Source organism: Rhipicephalus sanguineus, chromosome 1 (assembly GCF_013339695.2).
Source record: "Rhipicephalus sanguineus isolate Rsan-2018 chromosome 1, BIME_Rsan_1.4, whole genome shotgun sequence".
NCBI classification, from domain to species: Eukaryota; Metazoa; Arthropoda; class Arachnida; order Ixodida; family Ixodidae; genus Rhipicephalus; species Rhipicephalus sanguineus.
The window spans coordinates 269396603-269420210 of NC_051176.1; the positions used below are offsets into that span (position 1 = coordinate 269396603).

A 23608-nucleotide genomic window follows, 5' to 3' on the forward strand; every position below is an offset into this window, starting at 1 on the left:
GCAATGTGCACAGATCTGCATGTGCACAGGCCACGCATGCTTCTGGGCGCACTATGTCAGACCTAGCAATCATCGCAAGGTGTCGCCTCGCAGAGCAAAATTGGCTGCTCGCACATTCTACACAGAGGTGGACAGCACTGTACATGACTACTGCAATGTTTCTTTTCAGAGTATTGTTGACGTTCCTCTGCTTTCATTCTCTTTCTATACTGTGTTCAGACAACGGTCCACCTCAGTGGTACAATGGTTACGGTGCTCGGTAGCTGACCCGAAAGTCAAAGGTTTGTTCCTGGCTGCAGTGTTAAAATTTCGATAGAGGCGTAAAATGCTAGAGGCCCGTGTAATGTGTGATGTCAGTGCACATTAAAGAACACCAGATGGTTGAAATTTCCAGAGCCCTTCACTATGGCGTGCCTCATAATCATACTGTGGTTTTGGCATGTGAAACCCAAGGTATTATTATTATTATTATGTGTTCAGACAATAGACTTAGCACCATACTTTGCAGCCCAATTGTTTGAAAGGCAGAACGCTTCAGCTTAGCTACCTATATCTGAACACTATATTTGGTACTGCACAAATTATTTCTATAGTACTGCACCAAATGTTAAAACATATTTTCCTTTTTTATTGATGTTACGTTGGCGATGTCGAACGACAGTAGACCTCTCTGTGAACACAATGCATAGGCCTAACAGGCATGCGTGCTGTCTAAAAACGAGTAAAAGTCAAAGAAACTAAACGTATCATCGTTCAGAAGTTCTCTCGTGACCTGTACTCACAGGTCGGCAAACTCACTCATGAGTCGACTCACTCAGACTCAGATCGAGCAGTGAGTCCGGGTGAGTAATATTTTGGTGAGTTTGAGTCAGAGTGAGTTCGGTTGAGGCAAATTTTAGTGAGGCTGAGTCCAAGTGAGTCCAGTTGACAAAAATTTCGGTGAGTCTGAGTCCGAGTGAGCCCTAAGCACAAAATATATTTCTTGAGTGAGTCTGAGTGAGCTCAAAATTTTTTTGCCGACCTACGGTGACAACTACTCAACTTAAGCATTACTATCAGCCTTTCGACGACTCACATTGGTACTCACCTCTACTCATAGATACTTCAACTAACTAGCGTTCATACACCAACTCAATATTTATTGATCAGGGGCGTGCCTTGACAGCCCGCCCCCCTTCCCCGCAAAATGTTTGTTTCAAGGGAAATTTTTGACAACAATATCTCGTGGTAGTCATATCTTTCAATAAAAATGCCCTTACTGGATTGCAAACACTGACAGCTCGTATGTGATGTTACGAGATCAAAATGCATATCGCAGAGCACCGATTATGCGAGATATTGGCGTTTAAGTGCGTTGACATCCTGATAAAAAAAGCTAGTTATAATTTAATGAAGGAAAGAAGATGAATCTTAAGGGCTCGTTTTCTTTGTTAGACACAATATTAATGAGAACTAACAGACAAACACCAAGGAAAGTATAGGGGGTGTTATCTGTAGTATTTAGAATATAAATGTGAAGAAAGTAAAGTGGACGAAAAGATAACTTGCCGCCGGCAGGGAGTTCTCATTAATAGTTATAATTTAACTGACTCATGAGTCGACTCACTCAGATTCAGATCGAGCCGTGAGTCTGAGTGAGTCTGGTTGAGAAAAAATTTAGTCTGAGTCCGAGTGAGTCTGGCTGAGAAAAATTTTGGTGAGTCTGAGTCCGAGTGAGCGCTCAGGGCAAAATATATTCCATGAGTGAGTCTGAGTGAGCTCCACATTTTTTGCCGACCTATGCCTGTACTCCATCAAGTAGTTGGGCAAACAGCACGAAAACTGCTTGAGCACACTGTTGAGGATCTTCATTTCTCTGGTACAAAACCAAATAGTCATCCATGTATCTAAGGACACATACTGTGCCTATGTACTGACCATAAAACTACGGTCACTTTGCGCAGAACAACGAAAAAGGAGGGAAAAGAAGCACCTTCCTCCATTCCCCTCCTTTTTCGTTGTTTTGCGCTAAATTACCATAGTTTTATGGTCAGTAACAGTATAGCAGCTACATACTGCGCCGTGTAACTGGGGCATGAGGATAGGCTTCTGTCAAGACTGGCTGGTAATAGGTCACCTAGTATAGGAACTTAGCACAGGAATTTAGATTATGGCAATGATGAAAGCGACCATAAGCGTGCGCACAGGAGGGGGGGGGGGGCAGTGGGGCGGTCCCCCCCCCCCTCCTAGTCACCTAAGAAGCGGGAGGCGCAAAGTCTGCCCCATACATTGACTTAGTAGGGAGGGGGGCGGGGGCGCCGCGATGAACCTTCACCCCTCTGAAGGGGAACCCTGCACACACCTGTGAAAGCGACACAATCGTTTGCAATAACCGAGTTCTTGCTATTCACATATCGAGGTTCTGCTCATGCTATGTCACCCATATGGCGTTACTTAGCTCAAATTTGATTACATTATTCGTTGAGTTCACAAGAACTAATGTCCTATCAAGCCCACGTGCTGAACAGCAGCATCAGTATCAATAGGTTTGAAAGCTGGGCTAGTTGGTGATTGATCATTATACCGTATGGTGAAGTAGCGCACTTTTGATGAGGACAAAGGGGACAAAGAAACGACACTCGCTACACTCACAACTAAATTTATTTCAGAAAAAATACTTCACATATAGATGCACCCACGCACCCCCGAGCGACACAGAAATGAACAGTCAAATTGGTAAAATATGTGCAGGATGAGACAGCAAAGTTTCCATAGCAGCAAGAACTATAATACCAATAGATGCACGATGAAGCATACAACGAAGTTTGTTAAATGCAAATTATCTGTTGTATATTGTTTTGCCCTATCGTATGGAAAAGTATACATCGGCCAGACAGGTCACTGTAGAGCACAAGAGGTCATTAGACGCAAACATTCATTCCCACATAAAGGGACATTGTGCTCAGTGTGGATGATTGCCAATGTTAAATGACACCACCATGGTTTTTCAACACGAAAACGAACCAGAGAAATTGTAGAAGTACTGCAAAATGGGCAAGTTGGTGCATTTTAATGTCGTTTTGCTATAGTGCAGCTCAGTTTTAGCACTCATCCTGTTGCCTGTCATTTCCTTCTTTGTTATTGTCTGTTTCCTTCATGCTCAAACTGAGCTGCAGCATAGCAAAACGAAATTGTAGAAGCATTTAACATTAACAAAAGAAAGTACGGTTGCATTAGTCAATCATCGGTTTCACTGAGTAATTGGGAAGTCACCTTCCTGGAAGGACACTAGTCTTACATTTACTAAATTTCAATTGAATATGTGGTGTTTGCAACTGTCAATAAAGAACAAAACAGTGCTTAAGATGGGACAAGTTGAAGACACAGACGTGGTGTTTGCAACTGTCAATAAAGAATAAAACAGCGCTTAAGATGGGACAAGATGAAGACACAGACATGGTGTGTGTGTCTTCATCTCTTCCCATCTTAAACGCCGTTTTATTTTTCGTCTACTATGCATCAACCAGCCCAATCAAGCACACTGCTCAAGTTCATTGCAACTGTCACGCACTCATCCATGTTATCTATTTCCACTCCCGTTATGAGCACCTGTAAGTTACTACCAATGCATCTTACCTGGCTGTTATCCTCATCTAAATATCTAAGCTACACATGCCTTGTCCTATTGCTTGAATGTGCACGAATTTTGTTCTTTGACGAGAATGCATTTGGCTGTTAGTTCATTTCTGTGTCTGTCGCTCAGGGGTGTGTGGATGCATATATATATATATATTATATATATGAAGTATCGTTTATGAAATAAATTTAGTTGCGAGTATAGTGAGTGTCGTGTCTTCCTTGTCCCCTTTGTACTTGTCAAAAGTACGCTGCTTCACCATATGGTATCATGAGCACCAGTATTGCTACAAGGGACGAAACTAAAGTGGAGCGCAGGATAGGTCAAGGTCCACCAGGTAGGGTTCAGACCAGAGACTTTTCCACAAGTTTATATTCCACTATGGTGCTCTTATACATTCGTAGCTGAAAGAAAAACAAAAATTCCCACAACTATTTTTGAGCATCAAATCTGTTCCTACACTTGGTTGACTCCCTCGATATTTGTTCAAGGTTAATATTACAATGGTCTTCCCTTGCAATTGTGAAGCATGAAGCAACTCAAAGTGGTTTTAACCCATATATGCCTTAGTGTCCTACATATAGGACGCTTCTTTGATGCACTCTAACTTCGCTATTTTTTTAGCTCATGATTAGCGCCACCTACAGCGCATCAAGCAGGCCTCATTCGCGTGTGCGAGCATAGACATTGCTTGCTTTTCATGCTGCCACGTGCCGACTGCTTTCTCTGAAAACACGTGCTTTGTATTAAAGACGTCATGGAGAGGAAGAAGTGCAATGTCGGTGTGCACATGAAATGTTTCAAGGCTTACCACACCTGCACATAGCACCCCTAATGCCCAGTGTATATGTATATGTACAGGACGGCTAGAAAAACAGTGTTGCGTTTACCTGGCACTAAATAAAGAACTTATGCTTTCTTTTTAGGGTAGAAGTACACTTTTTGTCAAAAAAAAAAAAATATATATCTGTTTTGTCATTTTTTCTGAGTTTGGACATATATGGGTTAACTGTACATATATATACAGACCCAAAGAGTGTGCTTGAGAAGTAGAAAGAAAGGCATAAATTAATAAGAATGCAATGTGTGAACATGTGAAGATGTTTAGAAAATCTTTGCGTGCTTCTACCAAAAGAGTGTGGAGGGGTGCAAGGAGAGAAATTTTCAATACTGGACAGCTCTTCTTATATTCAATACCCAAGATAAACTCCTTTTCATTTCACTGATTGACGTACAGTAATATTTCCAACTTGTTTTTTATCAGAATTGAAACACTAGAGAGGCAAACAGGGAACAGTTGGAAAGATGTGAAAACAGTCAGGCAGTAGCTAATGATTCTAGTTGCAAGCATACATTTACACTGCAACAGGACACCACAGTACTAAACAGACTATTTTTCGTAGTATTAGGTGGTGGTAAGTTAGGGATACTCACAAGTCATTGGATGCAGCACCATAGGCCAATCAACATTGATGGATGTGAGCAACCTACAAATGAGAAGAGATGTGCTGCCTGTAGAAGCCACAAAATATATTAATAAATAATACTGAATGTTAATTTCATGATGCATCATATGTCCTATGTATACACAATGGAATCCTGCAGTTAAATTTGGGGGGTAACCCCTCTGCAGCCTCTAAATTTTCATGGCATGGTCTTGTTGGATCGTTTGAGACTCCTATATACAATCGCTTCATACGTTCTACCGCTGTGCAAATTCATTCGACCATGACAACAATGAACAAGCCAAAATGCACATCGACACACAAACACTAAGTCAAGAATCCCGATGCCAAAATACAGTTTCAACACTTGGGAAACCAGAGGGAAATTGAGCATTATTTTACATTTCCACCACTAGTACGGCTGTTTAGCTAACATAGTAACAGTGGGCAGTGCATGGACTTGCCTGAACATCATATTTCTGAATTTGAGTGACCTTGTAGTTTGTTATACTATTAACTTTAATAAAGCATGCCTTTCATACTTTATACGCTCTTTTCAGGCCATTACAAAAAGTAATAACTTTTAGATTCTGGAATCGCTAATTGTTACACATAATGAGTGTTCCTCGCCTAACATCTAGATTACCAGCCCACTTGGTGATCTAGATTACAACCCACGCGGTTACAACCCACATAGTAAGGTGCTGCAATTTATTTACACGTTACAACTTTGGAGCCACAGCACAAAAATTGCACAGTGTAGTTATATTACATCTGAGCACTCCCTGTGCTTCTGGTAAAATTCACACATTTTAGGTTCCAGACAGGCACTCAACATACTTCTGGTAGTCTTCATCTTTAGAGGGACGCTAAAGTCAAACAATGTAACGGTTTAGATTGATAAATTGTACTCTGAGAACTCTAATGTCATTAAATTCACAATCATAGATTTATTAATAGAGAAGAAAATCAAGCTCAATGTTTCATTTTTAAAATTTTGCACTGAAATCTCCACGCGTGATGTCACGGATTTCAAAGAGTATTTTTCGTATTTTGGCGACACTGGCTCAATGAAATATCCTGAAACTTGGTGTGTGATGTCTAGGGCTCCCTAGAGTCCACCACGGTGGTGTAGCAGTTACGGTGCTTGGCTGCAGACCTGAAGGTCATGGGTTCGATCCAGCCGCGGTGGTCACATTTCGATGGAGGTGAAATGCTAGAGGCCCGTGTACTGTGTAATGTCAGTGCATGTTAAAGAACACCACATGGTCAAAATTTCCGGAGTCCTTCACTACGACATGCCTCATAATCATATCGTGGTTTTGGCACGTAAAACCCCAGATATTATTATTATTATATAACCTCCTCAGAGGACAATGTACTTCATTTTTACTTATTGGGAACTACAGAGGACCATCAAAATCTATGTCACGGCGTTTGGTGCGGGAATTACAAGGTGGCGTCGCCACCCGCATTCTCCTTTTGCACGCTTCCTCGCTTACCAAGCGCCTGCTCGCGGCAAGTGTGGTGATATTGGAATCAGGAATGAGTAATTTATCAACCGAGAAAAATAATTTTTCTTTTGAATGTCAATTTAATATACCTTTGAGCTGGCTTTCTAGCATACATGAACTCTTACCACGCTGAGAGAATGCTTGCTGCTAAGGGTTAAACGTTAAGCAGAAACTGGCTAATGCACACTGCAAACAGAAAAGGGCCTCACCGGTACACAACACTGATTTCAAAAATGTACAGGCCACCATGTTGTGAGCAGTCAAGCACTGCAGACTAAGATCTCTTGAAGAGAAAGAAAAGACACTACTTCTTCATTGCCAACTCAGGGATTATACCTAGACTTCACGTATACAAGTGCTTATTCATTTTTCAAAAGCCTGCACACTTTGGTATCTGAGAAAATGTAAAAGCAGTGATCAATGGGGGCACGGCAATGAAAAAAATAACGGGGGAGAAGTACAGCAAATACTGTAGAGAAACAAAGTGCTAATAGATTGAATGAACAGAAGGTGCCTAAGACAGGCTGGCTGACGTTTCGATAGGGGGACCTATCCTTGTCTAAGTGAGAATGTCCGCAGATACCATGTTACAGAGGTACACGTAACATTTGCCTTACATCTGATTTTTCACAGGACAAGGTAACATGTGGAATACAACTTTCTTGCATGTTTTGTCCAGCTACATGTTTATGCACGGTCTTTCAGTTAGCCCGGGCCAAGCTTTAGCAACCAATTCAGTACTGCCAACGCTTGACCAACATAAGTGTACTTTGTAAAATGAGCTCAGGTGGTTAATTAATAATTAATGACCAAACTTCTAAAGTGTTCTTTTAAATGTAAAATCTTTAATGCAGAAATTGTACAGCCTATTAATTAGTGTTCAAGTCATTTCTTTTGACGATAATAGCTGTCATGGTTTCAATTTTTCTAGGCTTCCAAGAAAGTGTGTGATTAGAAAAGGTAGCATGTGGCTAAGTGTGCAGCATCAACAGAGCCCTGAAACATATTGCCAACGAATAGCCAAACCTGCACACAGATGGAAGGTATGAACAGACAACAAATGAAATTGATAAAAAGTAGCCACACCCTTTGTTTATGATACACTGCCATCTGTCTCTTTGCCCTCCATGTTGTCCAACAGCAGTAAGAATGCCAACAGAAATTCGAAAATAGAATTGCATAAATTATTGCATATCTCCATGGCCAAATTCGGTTCACAGCATAAAGAGACAATGATGAATTTGTAACTGGACCATGTGCTGCACGAAGCAGCAAACAAGCAGCATCCTGAATCTCTCTTATTAGCATTGTCCTGACAAACAGATCAGCATGCCAATAAAGCCGACATGAAAGAAAAAGGAAATCAACATAATGGGTTCCAAAACACGCAATTTTTAGGCTTTGTAGCCTCACCTGATTAGAAATGCTGCACTTCCTGACTTCCCAGTTGCGTTCCCGAAATTTTCCTAAGGAGAAAAAAAGACAGTGTCCATCAAATGAATAAGTGACCCAAAGCTGCCGCAAATAAATCACTTCACGCAAGCCTATGTCCATATCCCTACTAAACCTTGCAGCACTTATTCAGAAAAGAAAATTGCATAAGAAAAAGCCGATATTTTCCACTGCAGATAGCCAATGAGAAGAAAAAGTACTGCTAGAAAGTGTAATACGATTTCGAAGCCTAGTCACAAAAACATGATGGAAAGGTTCGTGGGAAAAAGAGCCTCCTCATGTGATAGGCAGGTAACTTAGTCCTCAAGCATGGGAGATTACACCAGAGTGCAGTTGGCAAGGGCAGATCATATGATTCATCAAAAGCTGCAACAAACAAAACTATCCTTTGAGATGTCTAGCAACCATGAAGGGCATGCTTCCCACGAGCCAATGCCAGATACATCTTAAAGGAATGGAGGCGGTTGGCCTTAGGGCTATTTGCCCATTGTCATGCTTAAACAAAATCAGTTTTCAGATACTGCAGTGAGGTTTAAATGCACAAGGCTGATGAATAAAGCAACCAAACTCTGCGGATAAGCTACATTTTGGAAGATTAAGGACTAGTTTCTTTAAATGTATGTATGCACATCAACAATACCTTGTTATTATTATCATATTAAATGATTGTTCTATCAATATTACAATGAAGTTTCGCTGCTCTGGCATTAGCACATCAATCTGGATTGAACGTCTATATGGTTTATTCGTTCCAGCGTGCAATGACAAAGCATAAGAGCATTTAAACGAAGCACCTAGCAAACAAAAACTACGGAACGAATAGTGACAAAGAACTTCACCACATAAGTAGTTGCTCACACAAGCAGGAATTGCACGGCGGCTTTCCCCTCTTGTGGTCACAATTAACAGATACCACATGCTGCATAAAAGTGTTTATTCAGGCAAGCACAACTCAAGAACAATCAATAGTTTGTAGATCATACTAATGCACATCATATTCAACCAGATGGACAAAAATGTAAAAATATGGCACACACCCACTGTGCAAATGCACACAAATTCTCCACACAGTTTCACACTTTGACACACGAAAATATTGAATGAGCTCATGACTCGTTGCTAGCTGTGAGCCTGCACAAAAGTGTGCGTAATGGAAATTATGCAAATTTCATGTTTGCAACAAACCACAAAACAAAAAAGAGGTAAACAGCTGAGCATGCCACTCCCTTAACAGCTTAACAAAGTGCACGTACACATAAAACAGACATAGGCAAGAAATATGCACGGGCAAAGAAAGTAAACATGACCTATACGCTGGACAATTCTACAAATCAGAAATGGATAGATGGTAATGAACTCATCGTAATGCTCTGCCTGGTAAGCCTCCCTCAACAGTACATTTACATTTCCTACATCAATGCCTCGACTAACCTCTACAACAGTGAACAAAAGTATACACTTCTTTAAAATGCTTAATGAAGCATTTAACCTTGCTGACAAGACGTGACGGCATCAACATGATGCATGGCTGTCACATAACATGACAGCCACATCACATGTTGTCTCTAACTCCATGGTACTAAAGCCCATTAGAAACACAACATTGACCTCGCAACAAGCAAACAAATTCCCATTTGTAAATTTTAAGCAGAATGCTACAGCAATCTTGAACCAACAAGCTCGGATGAAACCATCAATAACGTGCTACTGCAGTGCTAGGCCATGTTAACGGTATCCATACTCTGGCTGCGAGAGCAACAGTGGCCATAACATCACACACCAAAGTCCAAACTATCAAGCTGCTTTATAGCCACTTTTAATTGAACATGTAAAAGGCATGGGTAAACAACAACAGTGAAAACAGAACCAAAGGCATATTTTTGTTTAGCTGCTTAACTTCACAGAATGATCTGCACTTGCACGAAAGAACTTCACAGAGAACAGAAGTCATGCAACAAACACTTCAATAAAGCACAATGTAAATGTATAAATATGCTTCAGCCTTTTTATATATATGAAAGTATTCCTTCTCATATAACAAGTGGGCAAAAAAAAAAAAAAAATGAAGGCTCATTGTTGTAAGAAACTGCAAGAGAAAAAGGCACTTTCCTAGTTGGCTCCGTGTCGTACAATCTTAAAAGTGCCACTGAAATACTGCAGTGACCTTTACATTATGATACAATGCCACGAATTCATAAACTCGTAACCTAGCATTATTCAAGAGACATTGATGCATCAACATTAAAGAGCTCTACAGTAAAAAAAAATATTGCTGCTATAATACAAAATTTCTATATCCATATGAAAAGAACAAGCAATGATAATTAAAATGTGCAAAACGAAAAACATCCTCAATAATCCAACCAAGGGCAAGTATAACCTGTAATGAATTACAATATGCCATGCGAACTGGAATGAGCTGAGACAGTTTCTGCAATTTATGAGGAATGCAACCTCAACACCTCACAATTTCGTGTAACATACTTTTTTTTAAGCAGGAGAAATACAATACAATTAGTGGAAGTTGTAGCACATTATAAGCTTAGTCAGTCACTGAATCGCTGCTTTTCAAAAAAGTCAGAAACTAAACTTTTGATTGCTGGCACATGCCAGGCCCGGTATCTTGGATTCTGCAAGTGCATTCTCGTCAGGACCAAGTTCTGGAGGCAAATGCAGTCTTTCAACCACAAACTTCTTGCTTCTCTGATGAAACAGAAAGTCACATTCAGGTATGCGAATGCCTAGTGACGACAGGCGACACAGCTTGACGATTTGCAGGAGTCCGTGGTAATTTTTGTACAACGGGTTGGCGCCTCGCTCGTGGTCGTCAAACGCCTGGATTTTGAGTACGATGTCTGCCAAACGGCGGCAACGCCGGAGAACGCTGGGGTGCGCCCTCGTGATAACTGCTGGGACTGTTACAAACGCACTGACTGGCTCCCCTCGTATTACCGCTTTTAGCGTGTGAAGGAAGGAAGAGAAGCCCGCTACCGAACCCCATGCCGGAGAGCAAAGCCCCTGCAGAGCGATCCTAACTGCAAAATGCAACTGGTTCTCCTCCGCCTTTGCTTTGTCAACGAGTCTGCTCACACCGGCAAGCACAGACTCGTAATTCGGTTCTAAGGCAGCACCTACGTGTCGATCAGTCGCTTTTCCCCATCTTTCGCACGGGTCGAACGTGACTACACAAGCACTGGCGAGCTTTGTGCTTTCGATTCGATCAGAAAAGTCAAAAACATGGTTCAGTTCTTCGTAGTCCAGAAGAGAGTCTTGCTTTGCCATGCGTTCGTAGCGGAACGCTATTTTCAAGTCGCCATCACTCACGACAGACGCATGCTGCTGCGTCGCAGTGCCAGTAGCCGCCTGCAATGTTTTCGGCAGTTCGCGAAGAAATTTTGTTGGCTCAAAGTCTCCACTAGCAAGGTAAATATGGTGCTGCTGCTCAATTCCTTCTGCGACGTAGTACTTCAGCAACTGGCCGCAGTACGTACCGAAAGCGTCCTCCTCCACCAGCAGAATGCCCCCAAGAGGCAAGCCGCCACCGAGAATATAATCTAAAGCAGAAACACCACACGACAGCACTGTCTCTGCAGTATGCGGCGACAACTTTGTACCCGCAATGCCACGGTGAGCAGGTCTCGTGCTCTTCTGGAAGCTGCTGCTCATTTCCGCCGCTACTTAGAACGCCGAAACATAACGAGATCAACAAACCTTCCCAATCCGGCTAGGCTGCCGCGATCCCATGCGTATGAGATCAGCACTGCGCATTTATCATCAGACGCTAAACTGCTCGCAAGCGGTAACAATCACTGCGATATGGCCAAAATATACACTCCAATTTGAATTTTTAGCACAAGATCCTTTGTACTAGTTACTTACGGCTACACGCAGTCTTCCTTGACTATAAGCGCCACCTAACGTTGCATGCGCACTCCGACTGGTGCGCCACGCCTTGTTATCGGAGAGAAGAGCACCTGCATTGTAGGAATGTATTAGTGTGTCTACTTTCTCATAAATTATTGTTCCCGAAATGAGGCCTAGATTTGTTGCTCTATTTCCATAAGCGTTTGTCAGTCTCCGTAAATGCTAAATAACACAACAGCAATCACACTGCTTGACTGGAGTTCCTTTACTGTAACTACCCATGAAGCATAAAACATCTATAAAATGTCTTTAAAACGTTTAAAACCTCTATAAAACGTTTTACAGAGGTTTTGTATTTCATGGGTAGTCTTTACCAAAGCATAAGAGAGACCCCCTCTCTCTCTCTCTTTTTTTTTTATCGGAGAAGGCTACGGTCAGTACGGTAGTGCTCGCTTTGGGTCAAGCAGGAGCTCAGAGTTTTCAAATAGGGTCTGCGGCGCTTGAGTGGGTGCCCGCACGTTTGTTTGACGCAAAGCTTTTGGGGGCATGCTTTGGGTCTCCCGCTAAATTCGAGAAATAGCGTCCCCAACGCAAAACCGAAACTGCCCAAACGTTGTTTGGGTCTCGCGCATGCGCAGTGGCCTCGACGATATTTCTTTGAGGCCCCTATTCGAAAGACACGAAAAAAAAAACAAAAAAAAAAACGCCGCGTCTGATTTTCTTTGTGACCTCCACGGAACTAAAGAAATCTGCGATTCATGGATTCATATTGCCTCGCCGCAGTTCACCGTACGCGCTGGAGTAAAGCGGGGGACAGACGGTCCAATTTTCCATGCGATCCGACGGCCGACGCGGCGGTGGGAGAGAGGGAATGGTGGCTGTACGATGCTATGAAAGGTCACCATTCCGGTTTCCCCTCCGCCGTGTCGGACGTCGAATCGCATGAAAAATCGTACCGTCTGTCTCGCCCTTAACGTTATAAACGTACCGTGTTGTCACGTGACGCGGCCGTTACCCTTCTCATTCTTGTAAAAATCTGCATCTCTCCCAACATCATTTGGGGGTGCCTTAAGTAGTACACGTCCCTCTTCAAATGAATAATATCCAGTAAGGAGCAGAGCTCGAGGCCGCGACCTTCAAGAGGCCTGAGAGGGTAGAGGAGACCTACTTCAAGTAGATCCTCCCCCCCCCCCCCCCCACCCTCTACCCATCGCCACCTTCCCTTCACACAGGGATAAATAAAGTTGTTCATTCATTCATATGCCAAATGCTTTGTTTGTTTTCAGGATGCAATCAATTTGTTAGGATTTACGTGCCAAAACCACGTTATGATAGTGAGGCTCGCCGCAGTGGGGGACACCAGATTAATTTTGGCTACCTGAGGTTCTTGCATTTCACCCTCACTGAAACGCAGCTGCTGTGGCCAGGGTTTGAACCCGTGCCCTCGAGCATGACAGTGTGACACCTAACCCCCTAGGCTGTCATAACGGTTATATATATTTTTTTCTGGATGCACTATTTACATTATGCTGGCGTCTACTAACGGAAGAGTAACATTAGTTTGTTAGCAGGTGCAATCCCACTTCCAGAATTAAAAACCTCGGTGGAGGAGTGAGTGTTTAAGAATTAGGGAAATTTTAGTACTGACACGATTTTAAGACATTGCAAAAGGGACATTTTATGTTTCCTTGGCATGCAGAGTTAACGCTCTCCACATGCCGGAGTCAGACAACAAAGTATTTTACTTTGATTTTAAAGTTTTTGTCGCTTAGCATCTGCAAGCCAGCCCCACAGTGTATAGGTGTTCTGTGAGCCCCACCGCAATCGACACTGTCCCGACGAGTCCACGGTTGGTTTGTGAATTCTGCGTCCTGCATGCAGCCTAAATCGCAGAAATTCCTGTCGGGGTCGCTGGACGACAATTCACGAATCGTTTACGTGCACCAGGAGCAGATGACAGATCTGCCGCTAGTACGTCGCGAGTTGTTGTCTCCCCGTGATGTCACACAGCAATGTCACGTCATTGAGAAGCGGCCCCTCGATATCGAAACTGAGCTTTTTTTTTTTTTAAGGTAGCGGTATTAAAAATATATTTGATGCATTCCCAGGCACCACAATACTCTTTTTAGGGTTCTTGACACCAGTGTTTTTATTTAACGCAACAATCCGAGAACATTTAAAATTTGTGTCAGTACTCCTTTACTAAAAGTGGCACTTGTGAAAGCTAGCAAAGGTGTGGGAGCCACTGAGAACACTTTGCCATGAGGACAAACGAAACAATATCAACAGATGTGGTAGAGAGCCAGTAAAAGGGTGTATTTAGGGTAGGTAACATAGATAAGGAGTGGTGCTTTCAAAGATCTGTTGTCAAATTTTATGTTGCCAGTAAAGAAATGGATGAAAAACAAATTGAAGAGCTGCGACCAGGTCGTTCTCCATAATCAAAATTCATGTGCATGAATGAAAAGGCCAGCACAATGGAAAGTTGGGTGAGTTGGGTTTGACATCGCTACATTAAAAGGCTTGTATTACTACACAGAAAGGACGCCGTCCGGTGTTTTTTCTTTGTCATCTTTTTTTCGTGCCTTTTCACATCATGTATGAAAAGGCCTGGGCAACATAGGTGTGCAATTTACCGGTGGGACTTGCAGGTAAACATGCATTTGATGCATATACATGTTTGTGGCCAGCAGTCCAACGGCAGCCAGCAATATTGATTATGCACCACAACCAGTCATACTCACTGACTATGCTAAAATATTGGCATGTTTCTTTTTGAAATGCAAATAGCATTTCTTCTGCTAGCGTGACGAGTTTCAGATGGACGATGGATCTTGCTGGCAACGACGTCCACACACACATACACGTGTTATTACCTCTAAGCACGAGTGATGTCAACAAAGCGCATATGTACATCAGATAAACAGTATTCAGAATGTCTTCATGGCAGGATTTGAACTCCAAACCATTAGTATCGAAGTCAAACTACTATGTCACAAGCGCATATGTCTCATCAGGCAGAACACCTTTGATGTTTCACATGTAAGCAAGTGCATTCGGATGGTTGGCTCAGCACTGATGGTTTCCTCACGAATGTTCTCCGCGCAAGTCAAGACATTGAAATGCTCTGCTCCAAGTCAAGTGAAATGCACAAGTCAATACATTGAAATGCACAAGTGTTTTAACAATGCTGACAGTGTTTTCGAGTCACCCTTACTGTAGTCACACGGATAATGATAACTGATGCCAGTCAACTTCTGCTGTAATTTTTTAGTTGCAGCATCATTTATGGGCCACAGATCAGAGTTGATGTGTTTCAAGCAATTCTCATAGATTTATACGATCTACCATATTTGTGCAGCACATTACTCTAAAAACCACAGAAAAGTGAAACTGCACGTATGGTAAAAACTGCATAGTTCAAAGTGTCTCCGATGAATTGCTAGAATCTACATTTCTGGAAAACTTAATCTACATTTCTGGATATCAACAGTGTACTATCTTCTTGAATTTTACATGCGCCTGAATGATGCACACAGGCTCTTAAAAAGCAAGCCCAAGAAAAAGTTAAGGCTCATTGCTTAGCAGCAACTTGAAGAGGTCACATGAACACTTGCAACAGGGAACCAAGAAGCAACCGACGTTCACATGGACCAGCAAAACCTGCCCTTTGCTGCACCAATATGCCTCACAATTGTGATGCCGTTCAAGTCTTTTCGCTCAGCCATCACTTAGTAAAATAAGCAGACGTCCTGTTCTTTCGCATCTGATTGGTTCAATAGCTTTGCGACTCGACCAAAGCGGCAATTTGTGACCAAATTGGTCATGCAACCGATGCTATTTACTGCTGTGTATGAGTCCTTAATAATGGAGTGAGAAATTTCACGAAAAAAAAAAGAAATTGACTCGCCATCCTGGCCCTGAAAAAGTGGAAGAAAAACCAGACAACTGTTGAGGGAGAGTATTTAAAAATGCGAAAGCTTTACATGGCCCATGAAGCAAATTTTAGGGCAGCTTCGCACTAGTGGTAGCAAACCTGAAAGAACAGTGGAGCTGGGTGGCGTTCCTTAAAAAATGTAGGCTTAACTTGGATTGGCAAGCAGGTGCCACCACCTAGCAAACGCAGATTCTTTCTGTGGCCCCCTCCTCATCCATTCCTCCTCACCCTTACATCACTCCCCCTCATTCTCGCTTCCCTTTCCCAACCTCTTGCTATACTATACTGCACATGATATGAGCTGCTTGGTACATAGCCACTTTCTGTGGCGCATGCCTGTTCCTGTCCCTCTCATCTCCTCCTGACCCCCACTTCCCTTTCCCACCTCACACCACGTGACGCATGTATAGGGGTTTTATTCCACAGCAGTGTCAAGCACTGGTGTGGCTCTGTGGTAGAACACCTGCCTGCCATGCAGATGGCCTCGGTTTGATTCCCACTACAAACCAAGATTTTTTTTATGCTATGCTAGGAGCTTCTGGAGTTTTCTGGTGACACAGATCGGCCTAACAAAAAGCTCAACAGTTCCGCTGTAAAAATCCGGCATTAATCCTATGGTACCAAAACCCATGAGACTAAGAGGTGGCACCATATTTGTCATGATGACGGAACATAATTTCATCACACCAAAGGTCACGTGGTGATATCACGTGTCAAACATTACACAATGGCATCATCTGCTTGTGAGAATATGACCTTATGCCATTAAGTGAGGTAACGTCATCACATGATGTTATGCAATGCCTCTTGGAGAAGAAACACACCGTACACTTTCCTCCTCTTTGCACAGTTCTCAAGATCGGTCCACATCTTTCAGCAAGGTCGATCGATGAAGCCACGAAATTCAATTAACTAGAAGCTAACAGCTTCACTGTAAAATTTGCTAGAAATCTGATTATAAAAAAGACATACCTATATACACGCACACACACACACACACACAATTTTTTTTCAGCTTAATTAATATCCACTGCAGGACAAAGGCCTCTCCAAATGATCTCCAATATTTATGCCATCTTGTGCGAGCCGACTGCATTTGCCCCTCCTAACTCTCTGGCACCCTTGGCTGAATTTCCCATCATTTGCTATTAGTATACTCCTTAACTCACAATATTGCAGTGGTAGGGTTTAAATAATAAAATATGCATACCTACATTTATATTTATAAAACTTGAGCCCTACCAGTGCAATATTTGGTTCACTGTTCTATATTCTTTTGTCATAGCATCTTGGTGGGAAAGATAAATTAAAGGGATAAAATGTGGTGTTAAAATGCAGAAGCGAAATTCTTTGTACAATTAAAGCCAAGAGAAGTGTTTGTGTAACATATAGTTTACTTGTTTTGTTTCCAGATGTATGCTTGATAATTCATATTTTCCTGTTTTTACATGGCTTATGTACACACACAAACACACACATGGGCTTAGAGCACACATATATAAAAAATTTGGCTCCAAGACATGGTAGTCAACTTGCAGAAAAATAGTGCAGTATTAAATGTAAAGTAACAATACTGAGAAACATTGCAATTGTACAGCAAATCACATTAGGAAAACGGTTGCAAACCTTCAGCTTTATAGTCCCTAAGGGGCCAGTGCAGCTCATTCAAGCTTGGCAGCTCTTGCCACTGCCTCCAGTGCCAAGAGTCGCATAAGTCAGGTTGCATTGCTTCAGGCTCTGGTGCTACCGAGCTACCATCTACAGTGCCTCGCATGAACACTGTCACTGCATGATAGCCCGCAGCCTGCTCCACAGTGTCTACTACAGAGCACACTGACAAATTACAAACATACATTGCTGTGCTTTCAAACACTTCTCTACATGCTGCTTCTTCCCACGTTTCTCCGAACTCAATTTCTCCGCAAGGCACCTGGTAAAGGCCTCCACCAAGAATGCTCTTCCGCTTTCCAAGAATGACTCGTCCTGGCTGGGACTTCGCCATCACAAAGACTGCAACTTGAGCAAACGGTCGTTGCTGCACCTTTTGTGGTTGTTTCTTCTGATATTTTGACCACAGTGAGCACAGTACTTTTTCAGCCAAACTGTCTGGCTTTCGGCAATAACGCTCCTGTTGAAACTTAACAAGAGAACCCACTAAAACTGCAGTATCCTCCGTATTCAGCAGTTCTGCTTCTTGAAACAACAGCTCCTGCACGCCAGTAAACAACCTCTCCAATGTTTCTTTGCGTTTCTCTACTAACTTCAGCTCACTTTTAAATTCTGCACAAAGTAGCATATATTTCTGTAGAGGAGTCTCCTTAGCAGATGGCGCAATGCGCCGGGCTAGCACTGAAGGTTGTTTCCGCTGCAGGTGAGCTGTTTGTTGTCTTCTGTGTGGGGCACCGGATGAAACCTTCTGTGGCGCGGCTGCCACTGTTGCGAGGGGCTTAGTATGCGTCACAGCTGTTGGCGACAGCTCAGTTGTACTTGCATCGTTCGTTCCAGGCAGGTCGGTGCTGTTGTTGCTTGAAGTCGTGCTCTCAATTGGCTCAGAACCTGCCGCTGACTTTCGCAGTGCTGCTTGAGAACCTTCGTTTGAGGTAACTTCTCGCGGCACAACTCTCAGCAAAGTGGACAACTTCGATTTTGGCGGCTGCTGAATGACACGTGGCAACACGCTTAAGTAGTCGTGGTCCATTTCCAAGTGTTGGTAATTGACAGGCGTAAAGATGGTCGGCACAGCGTCGGGTTTCAAACGGCGGGAACCATCGCGCATTTCAAACTGGGTCGCGTCGAAGTGCGCTCGGCACAAATAGGTATTCTGGCACACTTCTGTCACAGGTCTTCCAGATAATGTATGGTTTCCACAGTTTTCTATCCACTGCCTACAGCGCCAGGCATCCTCAGGGAACCTATAGAAGTGCAGGCCTTCTATATAACTGCCAGAGCCGTTTGCGCAGCACGTGTTGGATGCACAGTAAATTTGTCGGTCACTGGTCGCTAGTAGTGGCTCGCACTCATCGCCATTACGAGCCATCAGTCGAATCCTGGCGCTAACCGTCACACAGCAGAACAACGCGCAACACAAGCTCGTTGCGTTTGTAAATGTTGTACCATTTGAATTCAAAGTCGCGAGAGCGTGAGAGACTACACACTACACTACAGCGCATGGTACTGGACGGAAGGGGGCGCCACAAAGCGCTCTCGTGTAGAGCAACGTTTATAGAACCAGGTCAGTTGCAAAACTGAGCGATGTTGCGCGGCGCCGCCGCATCAGCGACAGATGTGGCGCTGCTGTCGCAACAGGATTCACTCGCTCCGCTCTCTTCAGCCGGCGTTGCGGCGCGTTGCATCAGTATCCGTGGAGGCTGCTTTCTGCGCGAATAGCTTGGCGTTTTCTGTTGTGCTTCGGATATGCTGCGTGGCTTCACCATGCCGACATGTTCTGTTCCGAGACACCCCGACATTTCTTTTGTGCCTAGGGTTACCAACTCTTCAATGAAGGGAGTCGGGACGGGTGGGGGGGGGGGGTCCATTGTTTCGGCCTTTTCAGCTGGCTACGTGCTGCTCGCAACACTTCCTCTTGCTGGAGAATGTATCCGTAAAGTTGTCGCATTTCGCACAGAAGTTCAGACAAAGTAACTGCAGCCCTTCGCAGCCACCGCAACATTGCTTCGTGCGTGCTATTCATGAGAACTTTGTGTTCTGGAGCGTGACGCGCGTTGTCAAGCGTGCGTTGGATCACATAAAAAGTTCTAACTGGACGGTACGGAATAAATCCGGGACATATAGCTGTCCCGACAGGGACGGCTCGCAACGCTGTATAAAAAGTCGGGACAGTTCGTCCCGCGAAATACGCGACGGTTGGTAACCTATTTGTGCCCCGCGTGACCTTGACCAGCGAGCGACGTGGGATCGCGCCATTCCTCGTATGGACAAGAAACTGTCCGACATATCACTTGTATGTGATATGCACATTCATGAAGAAGACATCCTGAAGACGTTCACACGGTCAACGATAAGAGTTAAGGTTGAAATCGCCAGCGGAAAGGAGCCACGTCAAAGATTGCGTCCCAAAGATATTCCCGAACTTGCCTTGATATGAGTGATTCTAAAATTTGCTGTAAATAATTTTTTGCAGTTAATTAGAGCTGTCTTGATAAGGTTTAATGCCTGAGACTGTAAATAAGTTGTGCCGTTTGTGTGCATCACACCATACATGCAATATCTGAAAAATTGTTTCTCTGCATTGCGTGCGAAAAATAAATACAATTTTTCTTTCTGTAGCAGGACTGAAATTGTGGCGTGCAGTACACACACGGCGATTTTACCACTCAATAATTACAAGTAACGACAGCCGCGGTACAGAGTGAAACTCCTCACTTCAAAAAAAGTGAAAGTGAAGAATTATCGAAAAAAGAAATAGCGCGAAAAACTACGGAGCACCAGAAAAAGGATTACACAAACAACAGCGCTGACTTACAACAAAGATTTATTCGTTAACACCACGCAATACTTGCACAGTCCAAAACGAAAAGATACAAGTACCAACACGCCCAAGCATCCGCTTTAGCTAAATAATTACGCTACGAGAATGCGCCATATAGTTAATTTCTTATAGGGTAATGGACAGGCTCGTATGCTATGCTATCAAGCGTCAGTTATCTTGGACAGTCTTGAAAGCCATGGCTTTACTGACTTTGCCTTACCGCTGCTAAATATTACTCAGTTTTACATTGCAGCGGCAGCGCAACGAAAAATCACGATAATATACAGTCGGCGAGTAAACAACCGAGCCCTTTCTGAACGGCTGCCCCGGCGTTTGCCACGCAGACTACGCGTTTTCGTCTGCTAGCGGAAGCTTGTTGCGCCGCCAGCGCCACCAAACCGGAAGCTGTCCCGGCGCCGCGCGACGGGTTGGCTGACGCGGGGAGTTTTGCAACTTACCTGGTTCTATAAACGTTGGTGTAGAGTTACTGTAAGGTAGCATATACAGTAACTCTACTCTCGTGTTTTTGCACTTTTGCGCGAGGTAGAATCAGTAGAATCGGTAGAATCAGTAGAATCATGGGTGTTCTCTGGTAGAATGGTAGAAGCTCTGGTAGAAGGTAGAATTCTCGTAGAAGCAAGAAGCGGTAGAAGCAAGGGCAGCGCAATGGCTGCCGATAAACTTTTGAACTTCGAAGTACTGAAACGTTCCAGCCTCTTGGGGCGTCTTTCTGTCCTTCAACGATAATTGTCATCTATCTAGTTTGCTTTCCGGTCAAACAGCATGCAATCAATGCAACTGTCAGCAAACAGTTTTCGAGAAACGAAACACAAGCAAGCCAGATGACGATTGTTGCAGAAACACTCCCAAATAAACGTGTCTTCCTGCCACACACGATCATCGTTTGGGTTGCTAGCGTTTCCTTTCTCGAAAACTGCACTCGTTGTATGCTTTGTCTGACCCGTACGCTGCACACACGTCGCCACGCCTTTCGGAACAAGTCGCGAGATGACGATTGCCGTTGTGAGACAAAAAGAGATCTCAAATACTTTCTTCTTTAGAGTGTATTAAATTTTCTTTTTTAACTGCTCTTTTTATCGAGTAGAAATGTGACCTGCCTGGTTGCCGACTTTCGCTGGCCACAAGGGGTGGCGAAATATGCAAAAAAAAAAAAAAGATCAAATATGTTATCGAAACAGAAACTAGCGTCATTTCACGTCCTTTACTGAACTGAAACTGCTGAAACTACGTTCAGTCAGCCGTCGCATTTCGATCTAGTGTGAATTGAGATTTGTGAAATCATATTTTATCTGCCCAATCCTTGGCCAATTCTACTTAGTAGGTGCCAATCATGGACCATGGTGCCAATCATCGTGCCAATCATCCACGGAGCATCATCTTCATCATCGGGATTTAATGCGCTGGTGGCGTGCATGAAGGTGGCGTGTACGCGTGTATGTGCAGCACGTTCAAATCATCGTTAGAGAACGTCTTCGTTCCAATGTAGGCACTGTCCATTTTCTGACCCGGTATCCCTCCCGTCTACTTCTGCGCCGTTTGTGCGCCGATTTCTTCTTGTGTCGCGGTAAGAATTTCTGCTACTGATAGGTTGTCACTTTGGCCATTGATGCAAGCTGTCGAAATTGCATTAACCCATGTTGTTGCAACAACACAAAAAGTGGGACAAAAGGACGGACTAAACAGAGACAGCACATGTCTCCGTCGTTCGGTCCGTTCCTTTGTCTGCTTCATGCGCTGTTGCAGCATAGATTACCAACTAGCCACACTTCCCAAGCATTTAAAAACCAGCAGTTCGTACATATTTGTCGCGAGAAGAAACGACAAGGAGTCACTTCTGCTTGGCAACATTCAATAGAATTGGTTCTGGCTTCCAGAACCATGCAGGCTGGCTTGGTTCTTTAATTGGTAGCCGGTAGCCAATTCCAGTAATAATAATAATATCTGGGGTTTAACGTCCCAAAACCAAGATATGATTATGAGAGACGCCGTAGTGGAGGGCTCCGGAAATTTCGACCACCTGGGGTTCTTTAACGTGCACCTAAATCTAGGTACACGGGCCTCAAACATTTTCGCCTCCATCGAAAATGCAGCCGCCGCGGCCGGGATTCGATCCCGCGACCTTCGGGTCAGCAGTCGAGCGCCATAACCACTAGACCACCGTGGCGGGGCGTAGCCAATTCCAGAATCAAGCCTTTCAGGGCGTGTTTATGTGCAGGAAGGCGCTGTTTTATAAACCTGAGCCCCGTATCGTGGTCAATTTTTTTGTATCATGAAGTGAAACTGAAATTCGTTCGCATCGTGGCTTCGAGTAGACGTGAGACGGAATCACTCTTCTAGAGCGTGTGGCTGTGGACGCTGTTGTTCACAGCTGCTACCTCACGTTATTTACCAGCTTCCGTTCATGCTTTAATTATGGGACAAGGACCTAGCATGCATGCAGTATGACTATGATAGGTGTCACTACGGCGTCTTTCTATGCATATTTCTGCAGAAAACGGCAGCTGAAGCGGCCGCCTGGGCGCTCTAGAATAGTGCGATTCCGTCTGCGGGGGGGGCTCGGGCCCCCACTCCTGGAGCCGGCCAAGGTTATTTTTTTTTAAGAGCTTGGCTTAGGTCCCCAACCATTGACAACGGACTTTTGGCCGTCCTGTCTGGCAGCCAATTCACAGGGGGCTGTTTATGCCCACATTTTTTTTTTCATTTCAGTATTTTAAAATTCGGATCATGGTCCATTGACAAGACAAACATTCACTGCAAAATGCCCTTCAAAGGAATTTGTATGTGCAGAATATGTTGTGTTGATGAACCACTGAAGGGATCATTTAAGCAATGACGAGTTAAAAAGTCTTGAACTGCGTAGCGACTGGTTTTCCTAATACAAAAATGCTGATAAGAATACAAGACAATCCGACAGTCAGTCAGGTAATGCTTTCACGCACACTTGCTCTCCAATAAAAAAAGGGCAATTTCTTGGTTGTCTATAAATGGGTACCCTTCGACATGCCTGCCTATAAAAGTGCCGAGAAAAAAACGGTACGCATTTTTTATTTATCAGCAGGGGGTTTTACTACCAGATCGGTGACCGAAGAGCAGCTCAAATACTCGACCAAAAAACAACCTTTGGCGGAAGAAGTCGTAACCACAGCTTCGCGCAAGGTGTAATGGTAGCAAATGGTATTTGCTACCTTCTGAGAAATATTTTTGGTCATCTTAAATTGAATTCAATGGCATAGCTAAAGCTTTCCGTGCCAGCATTAGCCTACTCTCTCC

The 23608-nt window shown here is 43.6% G+C and overlaps 4 protein-coding genes across 12 annotated transcripts in view; 1 reads left to right on the plus strand and 3 right to left on the minus strand.

Annotated features, from left to right (window-relative positions):
• LOC119378948 (uncharacterized) overlaps positions 1-12012 on the minus strand; it is a 49036-nt gene extending 37024 nt beyond the window's left edge. For 2 of the 9 annotated variants that reach the window (XR_007414807.1, XR_005181079.2), the window contains exons 1-3: positions 11907-11981; positions 7989-8041; positions 5051-5103 (exon numbers count right to left, since the gene is read on the minus strand). The gene's annotated coding sequence lies outside the window, so the exon portion shown is untranslated. Of the gene's footprint in view, positions 1-5050; positions 5129-7988; positions 8042-11738 lie in introns of those variants that run through there. The other 7 variants (XM_037648047.2, XM_037648052.2, XM_037648046.2 and 4 more) reach the window with 6 other exon arrangements.
• On the minus strand, positions 8952-11741 carry LOC119378950 (elongator complex protein 4). Its single transcript, XM_037648054.2, has one exon. It carries the CDS (start codon positions 11691-11693, stop codon positions 10605-10607), a length of 1089 nt encoding a protein of 362 aa, XP_037503982.1. The 5' UTR covers positions 11694-11741; the 3' UTR covers positions 8952-10604.
• A 5357-nt stretch (positions 12013-17369) lies between the features above and the next one.
• LOC119378951 (uncharacterized) lies at positions 17370-18944 on the minus strand. The gene has a single exon (XM_037648055.2). The coding sequence runs from the start codon at positions 18863-18865 to the stop codon at positions 17435-17437; it is 1431 nt and encodes a 476-aa protein (XP_037503983.1). The 5' UTR covers positions 18866-18944; the 3' UTR covers positions 17370-17434.
• Positions 18945-20895: 1951 nt separating this feature from the next.
• The window catches only part of LOC119382808 (constitutive coactivator of peroxisome proliferator-activated receptor gamma), a 50566-nt gene continuing 47853 nt past the window's right edge, over positions 20896-23608 (plus strand). The window contains exons 1-2 of the mRNA XM_037650671.2: positions 20896-20909; positions 21757-21902. Of these exons, the coding sequence (XP_037506599.1) occupies positions 20896-20909; positions 21757-21902 (160 nt within the window). The remainder of the gene's footprint in view (positions 20910-21756; positions 21903-23608) is intronic.

Coding starts and splice junctions, on each gene's coding strand:
- LOC119378950 (XM_037648054.2), bottom strand. CDS start 11,693: ATGAGCAGCAGCTTCCAGAAGAGCACGAGACCTGCTCACCGTGGCATT.
- LOC119378951 (XM_037648055.2), bottom strand. CDS start 18,865: ATGGCTCGTAATGGCGATGAGTGCGAGCCACTACTAGCGACCAGTGAC.